This window comes from Aristolochia californica, unplaced genomic scaffold (assembly GCF_029961685.1).
Source record: "Aristolochia californica isolate CCGP_79_NKW_82.1479 unplaced genomic scaffold, dmAriCali1.0.hap1 SCAF_1, whole genome shotgun sequence".
Lineage (NCBI taxonomy): Eukaryota > Viridiplantae > Streptophyta > Magnoliopsida > Piperales > Aristolochiaceae > Aristolochia > Aristolochia californica.
In genome coordinates, this window is record NW_027181770.1 from 52,397,095 (window position 1) to 52,415,387 (window position 18,293).

General features: G+C 40.1%; 1 protein-coding gene across 1 annotated transcript; it reads right to left on the reverse strand.

Moving 5' to 3' along the window:
• On the reverse strand, window positions 1-3,460 carry LOC137950583 (phenylalanine ammonia-lyase-like). Its single transcript, XM_068797140.1, has 3 exons — window positions 3,377-3,460; window positions 2,745-3,139; window positions 1-1,989 (listed from the first exon to the last, which is right to left on the reverse strand). The coding sequence occupies exons 2-3, from the start codon at window positions 3,128-3,130 to the stop codon at window positions 240-242; spliced, it is 2,136 nt and encodes a 711-aa protein (XP_068653241.1). The 5' UTR covers window positions 3,131-3,139; window positions 3,377-3,460; the 3' UTR covers window positions 1-239.
• Window positions 3,461-18,293: the final 14,833 nt, after the last annotated feature.

An 18,293-nucleotide genomic window follows, 5' to 3' on the forward strand; every position in this document is an offset into this window, starting at 1 on the left:
TAGGGGGCTAGGTATAGATATTATTCTTCACTTCTTCAGACAATCAAACCAAAAAAAAAAAAAAACGAAAATTACAGATATATAAATCTTGAAATCCAAATTTGCCTGGCATTGACCGTTGCCGGATTTCGATGGGGAAGAAAGAACATTAAACACGAATTTTGGAAGGGATCGAAAGATAAACGATCGACGGGGAGGAAGAAGAAACGCCTTCTGTAGTAGCCGTAGTATGTCTTAGATTAACAGATGGGAAGGGGAGTACCGTTCCAGCCCTTTAGGCATTCGAGGATAGGATCGATCACCTTCATGTCGTCAATGGCCACAAACACTTTGTCGAACTCCTCTCCCGGTGATCGGACCTTCTCTCCGGTTAGGAACACTGCCTTGACATCTTCCCTCACAAACTTGTACAATGGGTAGGACCTGCACTCCTTGATCCTGTTGGGAATTGCTGATTTCCCGGTCTCGAATTCCACTCTTGCACTCTCCACGTCTTTGGGCAGCTGGGCCTTGATCTCCTCTTCGAAGGCGCTGATTTTTTGGAAGATGGAGGTGTTGGGGTCCTTCTCTTTCTCGCCGTTGGTCAGAGCATGCTCAACGAGGCAGTTTCTCAGCTTCTGCATCAGAGGGTAGGTGGAGCTGCAAGGGTCATCAATGTACGAGAAGACGTGCTCCCTGTCAACAATCTTCAGCAAGTCCTTCTCGGAGAACCTCGAGGGGTGGAGTTCTCCATTGAATCCGGTGGTGAGAACCTTCTTAGCCACCTGACTCACGGTGTTCTTCACGGTGGCTCTCAGGTTCTCCTCCAAGTGCCTCAAATCGATGGCTTGGCAGAGAGCAACCAAGTATGTTGTAGACATGAGCTTCAAGATATCCACGGCCTCGGCTGTCTTCCTTGCCGAGACCAGACCCAAGGAGTTGACGTCCTGGTTGTGCTGTTCGGCGCTCTGTACATGGTTGGTGACGGGATTACCCAAAAACTGGAGCTCTGAGCAGTATGCAGCCATTGCGATCTCTGCTCCCTTGAATCCGTAATCCAAGCTCGGGTTCCTGCTTCCAGCGAGATTGGCAGTTAGCCCGTTGTTGGAGAAGTCATTGACGAGCTCGGTGAATTGAGCAAACAAAAGCTTCCCAATGGAGGCGATGGCCAATCTAGCATTGTCCATGGAATTGCCAATAGGTGTTCCCTGGAAGTTGCCTCCATGAAGAGCCTTGTTCCTGGACACGTCGATGATGGGGTTGTCATTGACTGAATTAATTTCACGTTCGATCGACTTGGTCGAGGAGCGGATCACCTCGATCAGGGGTCCCAACCACTGGGGAGAAGTGCGGAGTGCATAACGATCTTGCTTGGGCTTCTGCAGCGGGTCCATCTCGTGGATTTTCTGAGCCATCTTCATGTAAGAGCTTCCGTCCAAAATGTATTCCATGATGGCCGCAGCCTCGATTTGCCCCGGGTGGTGCTTCAGTTTGTGGGTCAAATGGTCGGTGAATTCCGGCTTTCCGATCATCACCTCGCAGAATATTGCGGAGAGGGCCTCGGAGAGTACCGCTAGAATGTTGGCCTCAAACAACACCAGGGATGCCAAACCAGAACCCACGGCGGTACCGTTAACGATAGCCAGACCCTCCTTGGGCTGCAACTCGAAGAACCCGTTGTTGAGCTCTGCAAGGCGGAATGCCTCAGGAGCGTCAACCACCTTCCCGTCGCCGGTGACGGCCTTGGCATTTGGCCTTCCGGTCAGAAGTCCCGCAATGTATGACAGTGGCATGAGATCCCCTGAAGCCGTAATGGAGCCCCTAAGCGGGAGGCAGGGTGTGATGTTGTGGTTGAGAAGGGAGGCCATGGCTTCCATAAGGTCAATTCGGATGCCCGAAAAGCCCTGCAGCAGGGAGTTGATTCTTACCACCATGGCTGCTCGAGTTGCATATGACGGCAGAGTGTGAGCACTCTCCGGCCCTTTCCCAAATATTCCAGCGTTAAGGTGCCTGTCATCGGTTATAAAATCTTCAAACAAGTCAGAATTCAGACATATGATCGACAGTAGACTGACACAGCACACGCATAAGTCTCAAGAATCGCCATTTTCAACAGTTCTGTGTTCTGCAAGAGATCAGCTTTCGTAGAAAGTGGATCTGTGTTTCGGTCAGAAATATTACATCCTCACGGAAACTTTTCATGATGACTAATATTTGAGAGGGGCTAAAAGTTCTAATCTGATTAATGATTTCTGAAGTTCTTGTTTTAATCGTTGGAGGAGGACTAGAATACACTCAGAGAAAAACATTTATCTTAGAAAGCAGCTGGGATGTCTCACATCACAATTGAAATTATATTGGCTTTTCTTCTCTTTTTACGTCAAGTGTGGCTTTTTTCAAGAAAAAAGTGGGTCTCCAGTCAAAACACTTTCTTGACAGATTAAATTAGATTAATGGCTCGCCTGATATTACATCAAAGAATCTAATCGTCACCTTTGGAAACTTCTTTTTTTTTTTTCTTTGCAAAAACCTTTTTGGATCTTCTAGAAATTTTTTACAAGATATATTATCTTTTTAAACTATAAAGAAGTTTTAAAATGCACTAAACATTCAATTGCCAGTTAGAGTTTGGTGGGTTTGTCACGAAATACCTAACGATCGCTCTCCTCGTCAAAAAAATAAATAAATAAATTTTAAAAGAAAAACTTTTAGGGGAAGATCAGGGGTCGCCAATCATGATAAAGACGGGATTTAGAGATGATCACCGTAAGAGCTCCTTTTGGAGGGCTCCTCCTTGCTTGGTTCTCCTGTGGGAAGTGCCTCCGAAACCAGTGGTGATGCCATAGCTGTCGATGCCTTTGCCAATGCTCTCGCACACCCAGTCGCTGCTCGCCTTAATGCGGGTCCTTGTGCTATCCCACAACTGAACCTTGGATGCCGGATTGTGTGCCACGGCCGCCACCTGGGAGACCGTCAAGGTGGCGCCGCCGAGTTTCACTGATGGGTTCCGGAACTCCTCCACCATGTGCTTCACTTCATCGAAATGGGACCCCTTCAGAGCCTCTGCCGCCACTCCCCAATTCAATGGGTCTTTAGGGGAGAAACCTCCGGTGGTGTTGTTGGCATTGCTGTAGTCGACGCAGGCTTCCATTCTAATCTTCTGCAAAATTAATTCACCGCCAAAGAGATTCAGGAAATGAACGAACTATATATGAAACAGATGATCCTAATTATGAAATGAACCCAATTTCGATCGATCTAGTGAAGACTGAATGAAAGAAAGCAGAACCAAATTATTTCTAGCTTATAACAGAGTATCGAAAAGAATTGTCCTAAGAAGCAAGAAGAAGAAGGTCAAACAGTTGTGATGGAGAGAAGAGAGAGAAGATGAAATCACCTGAGGAGGGAAGGAACCGCTTCGTGCAAGTAATAGGTACAGATGAAGAATGGATTTGGAGAGAGGGAATATCGAATCAACTATATGATTGAATTCCTGAGCCGGTTAACTCCTCCTCGCTCGTTTTATAGTTGCGTCGCTTAAACTTTGAGCAACGAGTTAGTTGAAAAGCTCCCACGACCGTCTGATCTCCGTTTCATCAAACGGTCTTTCTATTGACACGTGTCTTTGATCGGCCCCCTAACACTGATTCAATTTGTGGGAGGCACGTCATTCTGACGTAGTCGTATTCATTCTCCTGCCTCACCTCTTAAACAATTTAAAGTAGAACATTTAACAGAGTTTTTTTATTTTTTTATTTCAGCACCACTATTTTATATTAAAAATTATTATATTTAAGTTTATATTATTAATTTTACATTTAATTTACTTATATTAATTCTAATTTATTACTATTGCTAATAATTTATTAAAAATAATTATCAGTAATTATATTTAAAAAATTATTTATAATTTAGTTTTATTTAATGTTATTTATTTGTTAAACCTGTAGATAATGTAGATTAAAATAATTATTTATTAATAAGGTAGGTAACGCTTCTGAAACTCGATATGAATTCAGGGATCATATATAGGACATCTTCTACTGGGATTTACCAAAAACAAAATCTTCATTTCAGGGCATCATTTAAGAGAAGGATGAAAAAAACCTGCGAATAAAATGACGTTTTACTTCGAATCACTGTGGGCAGCTCCTTCTCTTTTTCCGGTGACGACGGCGGTGAAGCCAAAGGCGACATATTGGGATGCCTTAAACTGCTACCAGAACTTCTCCCTTCATGTTTTCTCCATTAAAGAAAATCTGAGAGACAAATTATTCCTCCATCTCCTGTTTGCCGACCGAGTGTGCTGGATTCTAATGGAGTCGTACTCTGAACGTTTTGAGATACAAGGTGCACGTTCATGTATAATTGTTCTGTTCTTAGAGACTAATCTGCTCGTGAAGTTTTAAAATTTCTTTTTATTTGGTGGGGGAATGGTTGCATGGAATCATTTTCGATGGCATAGGTGAAAAATATTTAAGCGTTCGCGTGCACAAAAATATGACTTTTTCCTACCGTCATGATTATCCTTTCTTTTCTTTAATCCTATTATTACCTTACAATGGAGTTGTGTGCTTCCATGACTCATCCTGCAACTGGAAGGTGAGACCCGCGGGGGTAGATCGGAGACGACGAAGAGACTCCACCCAACATGCAGAATCACCGCCGTCGATCGAATGGGCCATTAGTTGAATCGTTCAGTTTTCTTATTTGGAAGCGGCCCCATACGGTGGAGGAGAGGCCGGCCGGAATTGTGTTAAAACAAAATGTATCTGCTGTTAGTTCTGTTTTTACTACGTTAGTATGAGGTTGGTGGTGACGATAACCCAAACGAGATCCCTCTCATCAATCAATAAGAAAATGTGAAAGAAATTTATAAAATTAAAAAGTCCAAATGCTGCTCAGCTAACACAAGTCACGGTCTCCACCAACTCCCACCCACGAAAGGTTGGTGATAAATAGCTGAATCCGAGAACTCGCAGGAAATTCAATAATCGAAGCTGTCAATTGGATAGCAAAATTTGTTAATGCAAGGTGGGGGACCGAGACATGGAAGGTATAAATCCATAAAAGGAATGCCTCCGGCTTGAAAACTGAAAACCCCTGAAATCTCCCCAACAGAGACGAGTAGAGGTACAGTGAAATTGAATTTGAAGAGTAGAGAAGCACACCGACTCTGTCTATCCAGCGGTTCAAGACACGTTCAAACGCAGGGTGGTTGGGAGTTTGGGACCGGAAATTTTATTTCCTGAAACAATGGGGAGAATCAGAATACCGAGTAGCTCTGCACCAACTCACTCCGACAATGAAATGACGCAGAGGTCCCCACTCAGAATAAGAAAAGATGGAATTCTTTTATGTTCTTTCGTTTTTGGTTGCTGTATATTCATGTCAACTTGGTTCTTACCCTGCTACTCAATCATCCTGTCCCAACTCCTAACCCACCAGAGAATAGACCCGGGAACGTCTACTGCACATTCTATCAAACAGCTTCTGTGCTACCCACCCACCCGGGAATGAGTGGAGGGCTTGGCTTCCTTTCAGGAACCCATGTAATCGCCCATGGATTCTTCCTCTGACTCACTTTCATATCCACTGTTTCTGCAGCAGACGGCCGTTGATAGGATCAAACTGAGCATTGGGCTCTTTCTCAGCTGATACCTACTTCTCGTTAGATTGTTACTCTCTGTTACACCAACTTGTTCGAGTAGTTCTGGCTAAAATTTATTCAGAGCAGTTGAATTAGAGAAAAAAAACAAAGAGAAGAAGAAGAAGAAGAAGAAGAAGAAGAAGAAGATGGTTAACATCCAGGTCAGATGGCATAAGCGTTTAAAAGTTTCATAGATTAATTACTCGCTGCAAATCACAAATTAAAAGTTTTAAGTACTGAGAATGGATGAACTTGACCGGTACTTTTGCGCATTCCATCTACCAATCCAACTGGTCTATCTGAGGTTGTTGGCTTCTAACTCGAAGATTCCCAATCGCTCTTGGTTGTCGACCAAACGACCTGTCCACCCACGAACAGTCATTGAAAACTAGATGACTGCTTTTTAATATTTGTGGGAGGTAACAGAGTGCGGAGACAAGAATAGGAAGGCTAACCGAGTGACAGTGAAGGGTCAAATACGCTTTGTACAAACGTGTCAGCTCTCTGGCAGGTTTTTAAAAGTCGAGAGAGGAAAAAGAGTGAGGAAGGAAGAAGGCTAATTGAGTGGTTACAAGGGATCAAATCTGCTTTGTACATGTGCGCTAAGCTTTTGGCTTTGGCTGGCTTCTTCCAATTACCTGAACAATAACGAGAGGAAAAGAGAAGGCTAACTGAGAGATAACGAGGAATCAAATTTGTTTTGTAAATATGTGTTAAGCTTTTGGCTGGCCTCTTCCAATTACATGTAAAATTGTGGGAGGAAACAAGTGGGGGAAGACGAGAATAGAAAAGCTAACCAAAGGGGTCAGATTTGCTTTGTTACATATGTGCCATGCTTTTGGCAGGTCTCTTCCCATTACATAGGAAGTGGTGGGAAGAACATAGTGAGGAAGATGAGAATAGGAAGGCTAACCGACCGAGAGGGGTCACATTTATTTTGTACATGTATGCTAAGCTTTTTTGACTGGGCCCTTCCAATCACATGAAGTGAAAAGTCATTAGATGAAAGAGGGAGGGGAAGCTGAGAGAATAGGAAGGCTAACTAACTTGTGTATATAGATGTTTCTCCGTCCACAGGCTCGCTTAAGAGAGGACGTGGTCCGTCCTAGGCCTCCAAAGTAGAAGATTGTTGTGGAGTTTGTGGGGTTCATGTAAGAGACATTAACTATCTATAACCATTGGGTAGGCCATGTCCTTGGGGGAACCATATGGACGTAAGGGTACAAAATTTCAAGGTCTATACCGATGCTCATTATTATATGGTACCCCTATATCTAGTAAATATTAAAAAAAAATGAAATTTTCTTTTTCTAAATTGACCTCTATTGTTCCTTTTTGTAATGGTTATGTTCTATGTTCTTCCCTTTTGCACCCATTCCTCCCATAACTCCGATTCATCCACTTATGGTCCCAAGTACACTTTAATATTGTATCATTAAAAATTAGATATAGTATTTGTATACCTTTTATTATAATTCAATTTGAGAAATACAAATTTTGTGATGGTCACGATTTGTTTTGATTTCTATAAAAATAAGCACTTTGTGTTTCTTCTTGTTTTTTAAATTGATATACCTCATGTTGACATGGTCACATAACATTAGTGCTTCAAATAGGTCAGGTTGTTTTCGATTTCTATAAAAATAGGCGACCAAGAAAAACAAATCATAAGGGGTTTAGGAACGGAACAAGATATTGATATTCTCCGAATGTTCTCTTGCCAATGACTCTTGTTGGTACGTTCACGAACGAAGATTTGTATGAACAAACACTCAGATACAACAGGAGGAAAAAGGCTAACAAAAGTGTCCAAATGAGGTCCTTAAAGAAATATATGAAGTTGGAGACCCAAAGGTCGGATTACTCGGTGAACTTTTGGATAAATATGGCTACTATGTCCTTTATCCAAAGGTTAAACCTGAGGTGAACTCTAACTCTATGTCTTGACTACCAAAGCCTTCAATTAAACCTGAAACCTTTGTCTTTGTCGAGAGAAAAAAAATAAGTTATAGGTTGAGCAATAGGCTTCCTAAGTGCCAAATCATTTTTTGGATAGAATCGGTCTCAAGTTGAAGACCAAGAATACAAAGCAGGTTGTGTATGTGGGTCGAAGCCTAGTTTATGCTTTCCAAATTATTCAAGTGTTGTGGGCTCCATGAAGTAGGAGTTTGTGTGCCTTGTTAGAGGGTTTGTGCCATGTCTTATAACCGTTATGTGAAAGATTGGATGTGAGGGGGAGTTTTGAGTGAAAAAAAAGTCCCACATTAGAAAATTAGAAGAAAAGTTAATGGGTTGTAAGGCTGGGCATCCTAAGTGGTTAGTCATTTTGGGATAAAATCAGACTCAACCCAAAGCCCAACAATCTTCAAAAGAAAGCTCTAGAAACCTAAAATTCATGTCTTCATGAGCACAACACACAAATTAAAACCCGTCTTAACCTCCCAAAATTTCGAACCTCCTCCAAAAGCTAAACCATTTGAACCACAAACATCTTCATACTCTGCCCTTCCTCTCTTTCCTACCCTAATGGCTTGCCTCCTCCAAAGATTTCGACTTACCTCAACATAAAATAAAACATACCTAGAAGATAAACCAGTCTCCCTATTGACTACAAGGCAAAAAAATGTTATACATTAGAACGCTACCTTGATGAAGATCTCAACCAAACAAAAGGACCTTAACAAGAAGCTCAAACACTAATATATGACTCTCTAAGATAATATACAAGAGCTCAAAACAAAAATCCAGAATCTCCACAATGAGCTCAAGCATATTGTCACCACCATGTATCACACACATCAAGTGTTTGAGCTGATTGCAAGAAAGAATTGAAGATAGCTCCTCTCCAAGTTCTGCTAGCTTTCATTGAAAGATGCAAAGAAAATACTAGGTTTTTGTTAGTGAGAGTTTTTGATTTATCATCTGAGAGAAATCAAACAAAGATTTCTTTGATTTATCTTGCGAGAGATTAAAGGATAGAATCCTGTAATCTATAGATTGTCTTTGTTGATTGTATATTATTAGAGTGTAAACAATGTATTAAGGTTTATTAATTTTGTACACGTGTCATGTATAGCTGTAATATGTTTTTTTTACTTTTCTAATATTAATATCAGCTTTTGTAAAATCGAAATAGAAAGAAACAAACAAAACCCTTTTCTGCTTCTCGGCTCTGCCTCTTTGACTGCTTGAGCTCAACGGCTCTTCGCCTCTTCGTCTTCTCGAGCTCAACGACTCTTCGCATCCCTGAAGTTTAACATGGTATCAGATCAGAAGCTTCTCTGACGCTTCTCCTCCTTCTTTGCGCATTTCTTCTTACGAGACATGCGCAAGGTCTGTGACGACGACGACGTGCTCTATTATGCTCGCCATTGTTCATCCTTGCTAGCAACGGACATTTCTCGCTTTCTCTCCATTCGTTGTTATTTCATCAATTAATGGCGACTCATTCATTGACAAGTGCTTCCGATTCTGGTGTTTGTACTAGTTCGACTCGTTCCGCCATTGAAGAACCTTCGAATCCCTATTATATTCATCATTCCGATAGCCCAGGGCAAGTTCTTGTCTCGCAGCAGCTTACCGGTAAAAATTACATCCATTGGAGTCGTGCGATGTTAATCGCCTTATCTGTGAAGAACAAAGTGGGATTTGTCGATGGTTCCACTCCTGAACCTCAAAGTACTGATTCTAATTTGTTTAACTCCTGGATTTGAAATAATAATATGGTTATCTCTTGGATCTTGAATTCGGTTTCCAAAGAATTTTCTGCAAGCATTATTTTTGTTGCTTCTGCCCGAGAGATTTGGCTAGACCTTTGGGATAGTTTTCAACAGAGGAATGGACCTCGTATTTTTCAGCTTAAATGAGAATTGATGAACATGCGTCAAGACCAGAATTCTGTTAGCATTTATTTCACAAAGCCGAAAACTATATGGGAAGAACTGAATAATTACCGTCCTAATTGCTCTTGTGGTGGAGTTAAAAATCTTACTGATTATCATCATATAGAGTATATAATGTCCTTCTTAATGGGACTTGATTATTCTTTCTCCCAAGTTTGTGGTCAGTTGCTTCTCATGGATCCGATGCCTCTTATTAATCGTGTTTTTTCTTTAATTGTTCAAGAGGAACAGCAAAAGAAGACTACTCATGCCTCTGATTCGAGCACTCCTACTTGTATAATGACATTTGCTATTAAAACAGAAGTTGCTAAATCTGGTTCTCAAAACTCACAGAAATTTAATTCCAATTCTAGTGCTTCCAAAAAATCAGAAAAGGGACAGGCCTTATTGTACTCATTGCAAGATTCCTGGACATATTATAGATCATTTCTACAAGCACCATGGCTATCCACCTGGATATAAATTCAGAAACAACAACAATTCTAATGTTGCTGCTCATCAAATTTCTACTGCTGATGATAGTCAAGTTTCTAATTCTATTGGGAGTTTTGTTCAGAATCTGAACTCAAATCCATATCAATAGCTAATGTCAATACTTTCTGCACATTTGAGAAGCTCAACAAAGGTCACCACTGCTCCTGAATCTTCTACAACCAATTGCCTTGCAGATATTTGTTTTTTTGTGTCTTTAAATCCTCTAATTTCTTCACATCAGTTCTGGATTGTAGACTCAGGAGCTACTCGACATATTTGTTCTCAAACTCATGTTTTTGTTTCCTTGCATTCAGTTCCTCACACTACAGTTACTTTACCCAATCATTCTCAAATTTTGGTCTATTTTGCTGGTGATGTTAAACTGCATTCAAACCTTGTACTTAAAAACGTACTGTTGTCCCACAATTCAAATTCAACTTGATCTTTGTCAGTGTTTTAGTTACTGAATCTGGCCTTACAGTAAATTTCCTTCCTGATTGTTTTGTTATCCAAGATCTGTCCACCAAGAGGATGATTGGCAAGGGTGACAAAGTCCAAGATCTCTATGTTCTTAATGTTCAATGTTTGAATTCTGTTTCCAATGCTTTTGTTAACAATGTTTTTGCTCATGTTTGGCATAATAGGCTAGGACACATTTCTTTTAAGACACTGGATTCCTTGAAAGATCAGTTGAAATGTGATGTAACTAGATTACTTAAGTCAGATCCTTGTTATATTTGTCCTCTTGCTAAACAACGTAGGCTGTCTTTTGAATCCAATAATCATTTGTCAAAATTTCCTTTTGATCTTGTGCACTGTGATATTTGGGGGCCATATCAAACTGTTTCTTATAATGGTCATCATTTTTTCTTAACTCTTGTTGATGATTGTACTAGAGTTACTTGGATTAATCTGTTGAAGAATAAATCTGATGTTGTTTCTGAGATACCAAAGTTTTTTAATATGGTTTTTACTCAGTTTAATGCCAAAATCAAGGTTTTTCGATCTGATAATGCCCCTGAGTTATCTTTTGTTGAGTTTTTTTCAAGATAAAGGAGTTTTGCATTAATTTTCATGTGTTGAAAGGCCTCAAAAAAACTTAGTTGTGGAAAGAAAACATCAACACCTCTTGAATGTGGCTCGATCATTGTTTTTTCAATCCAGAATTTCAGTCTCTTTTTGGACAGATTGTGTTCTTTTTGCGACTTTCTTGATTAACAGAACTCCTTCTCCTCTTTTGCGACACAACATTCCTTTTCATTTTCTATACAACACAACTCCTAATTATACTCTTTTTCAAGTTTTTGGTTGTTTAGCTTTTGTTTCCACCTTAGTTGCTCATCGAACCAAGTTTCACCCTCGTGCTCGAGTTTGTGTGTTTCTTAGTTATTCGACTGGTGTGAAAGGTTATAAGTTCTATGATGTGGAGACAAAACAGGTTTTTCTTTCAAGAGATGCAATGTTCCATGGAGAAGTTTTTCCTTTTCATACTATTACAAGTTCAGATCAAGTTACTGATCCATTTCCAAATTTGGTTCTGCCCCATTCCTCAATACAAGCTCATTTTATTCCAGAAATTGATTCTTCACATATTCACAATTCACCTGTTACTTCTGATGTTCTAGTTGATGATATTCCAATTAATGATATTCCAGCTATTGTTCCTTCCACATCTGGTGGTGTTATTCTTCAAAAATCTACCAGAAAGACTCATCAACCTTATTACTTGAAGGATTATCACTGCTATATACTTGTTGGTTCTTCTACATTTGTTTCACCATCTACATCTTATCCAATCTCTAACTACATATCTTATCATGCCCTTTCTGATTCACACAAACAATTTGTGCTTAGTGTATCCTCTCAGGTTGAGCCTCAATACTATCACCTAGCAGTAAATTGTCCTGAATGGAGGTTGGCTATGCATAAGAGTTGAAAGCTATGGAGCAAACAACACCTGGACCGTCACTTCTCTGCCTCCTGATAAGCATATCATTGGTTGCAAATGGATTTATAAAATCAAGCTTAAATTAGATGGTTCTATTGAGCGACATAAGGCTCGTTTGGTAGCTAAAAGCTATACACAACAAGAAGGTTTGGACTTTGTTGACACTTTTTCTCCAGTGGTAAAATTAGTAATTGTGAAGGTACTTTTTGCTCATGCTGCCTCACATACTTGACATCTAGCTCAACTTAATGTCAACAACTTCTTTTTAAACGGTGATCTTTTTGTGGAAATCTATATGGATCTCCCTCTTAGCTATCTTAGACAGGGGGAGTCCTCTTTATCTCACAGCAAACTAGTATACATGCTTCACAAGTCAATTTATGGTCTCAAACAAGCTTCGCAACAATGGTATTCAAAATTTTCTCAAGTTTTGATCAATTTTGGCTTTCTTCAATCGAAATCTGATTACTCTCTCTTCACAAAAATTCATGGATCCTCTTTTGTTGCACTACTGGTTTATGTGGATGATATCATCCTTACTAGTCTTTCATCTCATGCTATTGCTGAGCTCAAATAGTTTCTACATACTCAGTTTAGCTAAAGGATCTTGGTTGTCTCAAGCACTTCCTTGGTCTTGAGATTGCTCAGTCCAAGCAAGGTATTGTGCTTTCTCAACGCCATTACACCTTACAATTACTTGAAGACACAGGTTACTTAGCTTATAAACCAACTACTGTTCTAATGGATCCAAAATTTCGTTTAACTGCCACTGAAGGTGACCTGCTTCCTGATATAACACATTATCGGCGGCTTGTTGGGAAACTTCTATCTCACTTTATTTCGCCCATATATTACTTTTGCAGTTCACAAGCTCACTCAATTCTTGGCTCAACCCCGACTTCCTCATCTCAAGGCAATGCATCACTTGCTTTGTTATCTCAAGAACAGTCCTGGTCAAGGGTTGTTGTTTTCTTCTACTTCTTCCTTGCAGCTAAGAGTTTACTCAGATGCATGTGCTCCAGTTCGTTTGAAGGCTTTTTCTGATGCTGATTGGGGATCATGCCTTGATTTTCACCGATCTACTACAAGTTTTTGCATCTTTATTGGAGATTATTTAGTCTCATGGAAGGCCAAAAAGCAGACCACCGTCTCTCGCTCCTCAGCAGAGGCAGAGTATAGAGCTCTTTCTTCTACTGCCAGTGAGCTTATTTGGTTGCAACAACTTCTTCAAGATTTTCAAGTCAAGGTTGAATCTCATGCGTTGCTATATTGTGATAATGAAGTTGCGATACATATTGCTTCTAATCCCACATTTCATGAACGTACTAAACATATTGAGATAGATTGTCATTTTTTTCGTGAAAGAGTTACTTCGGGAGTCCTCAAGTTGCTTCCCATTCGATCTCAATACCAGTTAGCAGACATGTTCACTAAACCTCTTCCTTCTATTCAGCTTTTTTCTTTGTTGTCCAAGATGGTTGTCAAGGACATTTACAAGCCACCTTGAGGGGGAGTATTAGAGTGTTAAAAATGTATTAAGTTTATTAATTTTGTACACGTGTCATGTACAACTGTAACATGTTTTTTTTTACTTTTGTGATATTAATATCAGCTTTTGTAAAATCGAAACAGAAAGAAAGAAACAAAACCCTTTTTTGCTTCTCGGCTCTGCCTCTTCGACTGCTTGAGCTCAACGGCTCTTCATCTCTTTGTCTTCTTGAGCTTAACAATTCTTCGCATCCTTGAAGTTTAACATATATTACATCGAAGTGTGTGAAGTTGAGTTTTGAATATATGAAAGAAGTTTTTTTTCTCGGTGACATATATCATGGTATCAGAGTGGGTTAGCTCTTTTGTCGACGACATCGATGGGCTCCAGTCACTTGACGGAGGGAGGACTATGTTCCTCGGCTACCAACCCATCTCCTGAATCGAAAAAAGCGAGAAGTCATCCTCTCCAAAAATGGCAGAAAACATAGTAACGGTCACGACGATCGCCGACTCTGGCTGAACCTTCGACATGCGGAATGACTTTCCAGAGACGGGAAGCCTTTCTGTCCCATGAAGTTCAGAGGATCTCTTGCGTAGGGGAACTCTCGCCCGACGCTGCTCAAAGGCCGTCACCGGGGACAATGACGACCTTCCAATTAAATTCGCTTTCTAACTTGGCAAATTTAATCGGGAGGACCGACTGGGACAGGACCAGACTGAGCGAAGATAGACCGGATTAACTAGACTTGAGGCTGAATTAATCAACCCAATGGCCTGGACAGGACTAGACCAACTCGACCTGGACCAAATTCGGACCAGACTCGACTCAGACCAAACCAGATCAGACTAGACTCGACCCAACCAGATTTAGATCATACTCGACTCAGGCCAGACTTAGACCAGATTCGGACCGGACTCAAGTTGGACCAAACTCGAACCTATAACAAGTTGTCGAGATGTGTATCTCATGTAGAGACAAGTTGGAGTATTTGAATGGTGATCCTCCTCAGATAGATGAGGACCTAGGTAATTCTTTCCTCGGATCTACTGGAGGGACTAATTGCAGCTCGTGGATACTTGATTGTGGTCTTCATCAAGTATCCACAACTTCTCATATGAAAGCCATTTGTTTCTTGATGTAATATAGAGATTAAGGGCTTGGTACATAGTATGAATATAAGGAAAAATAAAACCAGAAATCAATTATCTTTCCATGGTTGAATCTCTTCCTTCAAGAGCACCTTGCATGAAACCTTCAAAGGTGCTTAAGCATCACTTCAATGTGGGAGTCCTTCATAATGATCTTGAGCCAAAGAGGGAGAGGAGAAGAAGGAGGAGAAGAAGAAGAGAAGAAGAGAGAAAAGAGAGAGTTTAGAGATCAACTTCCAAGAGAAAGGAGAGGAGAGTTTGGACGAATTGAGATGAGAGGAGAGAACTAAATGCTCTACCTCTTAGCCAAGGGCCTCTATTTATATTTTTTACAATGCCCTTAGGGCTACAACATTACAAGAGAAGAAACATAAATAGAAAAGTAATTACATCTTCATGTCATCTTTATGAGAAGTCTTCTTATTTACCAATATTTCACCTCTTGGAGGTGTCCACCTTCTAACAGATACCATGTAGAAACTTAGGATTCCATGATGTATAATTACAGTAGAAGAGGATTAAGGGGTTATAAGAAGAGTTGTGGAGAGAGGGTTTAAGGAAGAGAAGAGGAAGAATGACGAATTTGGAGAAAAGAGAAGGAAGATTAGGGTAATAGACTTGTCCAAACCCTCCCCCTTAAGTTGTATTTATAGATATCAAAAGTACTAATATTACCAGAATACCCTTCACCCTAGTAAGAGTGAATAAGAGACATAAATCATAAACTAATTACATCAGTGTCATATTTATGAGATGACTTTTTATTTACCATTATGTCACCACTTAGTTGGCTTGTGGGCCTTCTCGTTGGTCAGTGGGTTGGAGCCCATCTTCCACACATTTGGACGTATGGGCTATCTTCCAACACACCCAAAATCAAATACTTAAAGATAAGTCTTAGAACTGTTAGATTTAGGATTCCATGAGGTTTGTAGTAAACGGACTAGGTTAAGAGAGAAGAGAGAGCAAGAGGGAGAGAGAAGGAAGAGGTACACAAGTGGAAGGAGAAGGAGAGAGTGAAAAAGAGAAGGGTCGGCCAAGAGATTGTGTGAGAGGAGGGAAGGTGGATTAGGTTAAGTGATTCCTAATCCTCCCCCTCAACATGTATTTATAACATTGTACATCTTATAAATTATATCAATGCCCTTTACCCTAAGATGAGAGGAAAAGGGACTAGAAATAAAAAAAAATTATATCATTGCCACTATACATGGGTTACATCTTTCAACAAGAATAATTAAACGACTGAACATAAATGGAAGACTATCATAACTAAAACACCTTTAACTAAGATTCTTTTATGAGACCTCCTTCCAAGAGACTCTTCTTAGACTCCACCATATTAATTTTGGCTTTGTGAGACTTCTTACTTTGAGACTCATGTAAGACTCTTCCATACATGCTCTTCAACAACTTTGGCTAAAACAAATGAGCTTAATGAACACTTTCCACCTTAGTAGTGACGAAATAGAATCAAAAGGTAACATTTCTATCATTTTGCATAGTTCCTTGATCAATCAATACCTATTAGTTGATCGATCAACTTAAATGATTGATCGATCAATCAAAATAGAATGATCGATCATTCACGATGCGAAGTGTGAAGTTGAAGAGTCTCAAACAATTTTCAACCAAATCTCTTCACTTCAAATCATTCCAAAACACTAGTCCAATGTATCTTAAGAACTCCAACACCCTAATCCTCTCTTCTGTTACGATCTTTATGTTATTCTCAATCAATTCTGAGGTTAAAACCTCTTTTTAGCCTCCTCTCTCTCAAAAACTAATTTCTAGAATGGTGAGGACCAAGGTTATGGCAAGGGAGCCTTCTATGCAACCAGAAATCTGTGAGAAAATGCCCAATTGAAGGGAGTATTTCCAGACAAGACAACAATGAGGTAAGTACTTTACAAGCTTTGTCTCCAAGAGCATCATAGAGCCTAGTATTATTGATCTTACTTTTTGCAAAAGAGAAATTCATGATTTTGAAAGATTATTTAGGTCATTCATGGGCCTCTTGGCAAGTGATGAAGGCGTTTACCCACTCTTGGTAAAGATCTTCTATACTAACCTTGAGATTGTGGAAGTCACCCCATGTAATTTGAGACTCATGAGTAATGTAAAGAAGAAAACTATCTCTCTTGGGACTAGTGATCTCAATACGATACTTGGGATGACGTCTTTTGGATTCGCCAGATTTGTCAAGGAGAGTTGGCCTATGGACCTCCATAGCGACTGCCCTCAAAATATCCTAGACGCCATCCAATTAATCTTTGGTCAGAATGTTGAAAGCTCTTATGAAGTAAAGATAAAAGACCTCAGTATGGATCACCGAGTCTTCATAGAGATTATTACTCATATCCTCAATCCAAGGAAAGGAAAATTCTTCTGCCTCACCACTGCATAAATCTTTTGGGTATGGGCGATCATCAAGAAGGTAGACTTGGATTACGATTAATTCATGGTGAACCATATGATGGATATAGCTACCAGCTCATGCGCTGACAACCTCCCATTTGCTCAAGAGATCACTACTATCCTACACCATTGTGGAGTAGATTTATCGAATGAGGAATCGGTGGATATGACCAAGAAGATCTCCACTGGGGACTCCAAATTTGGGAATTTTGGCTTTACCAAATGGCAGGGACAATAGGTTCAAAAGGACACAATCTAGAGAAAAGCAGCCCCACAACGAGTCAGATCCAAAAACGAGATGAGTCCAGAGCGTCAGGCCAAGCAATATGAGTTTGCAAAGAGGAGGAGAACTAAAGAAGGCACATCTTCCTCCACTGACCGACTATCTGCTCTTGAGGACTTAGTGGACAATATCCATGCTACTCAGTAGCGATTCTGGTTATGATAGAATAGTTGAAGGTAGGACAAATTGAGCTACGACAGAGTCAACAAAAGATTGAGAATCTACCCGAGAGCATCCTAAGCCGTTTATTGCCTCCTGCCTAGCTACTTCTCTCTAATCCTTAGGACCATCTTGTGTTTTACTCCCTTGCTTCCTCCACTAACCGACTATCTGCTCTTGAGGACCCAATGGACGATATCTGGGCTACTCGGGTAGTGATTCTTGCTATGCAAGAACAATTGAAGGTTGGGTAGATTGAACTACGACAAAGCCAGAGAGAGATTTTTTACTATAGGTGGACTCCCTTATTGCTTTTGATGATAAAAAAAAAAAAAAAAAAAAAAACTTAATAGAGCTAACAATTTGCAAACTAAGTATTTCATATACTTTACCTTCAAGAGACATGCATCTCAAAGTCTAAAGCCTCAAAACGAACAAGCTTACTCAAGACCTCAAACATCATTGAAAGACAACTCTTGAAGAAGCACCATTGAAAAAGAAGACAATGTGACTAGAGTTTAGGAGTCATTGATGTATATCAAAACTCAATTACTATGTAAGAGAGCATTCCAAACTCCTTTTCTTAAGGTACAATGTTAAAAATGGAGCTTTAGGGCATACATTATTAAGTTGTGGAGAGAGGAGGGCGTTATTAGGGGGGAGTATTTGAAACTCTATGATATATTGAATGTTGTTTTATTAAGGACAATTTGGAAATTTCACTCTTCTAATGCGGTTGCCCTAGTTTTCTCTTTAAATTGGGGGGCACTGCTATTAGAGTTTTATGATCTTAATACAAGGGGAATCTCGAGTTGCAGCCTGAGAGGTTAGAGAGAAACA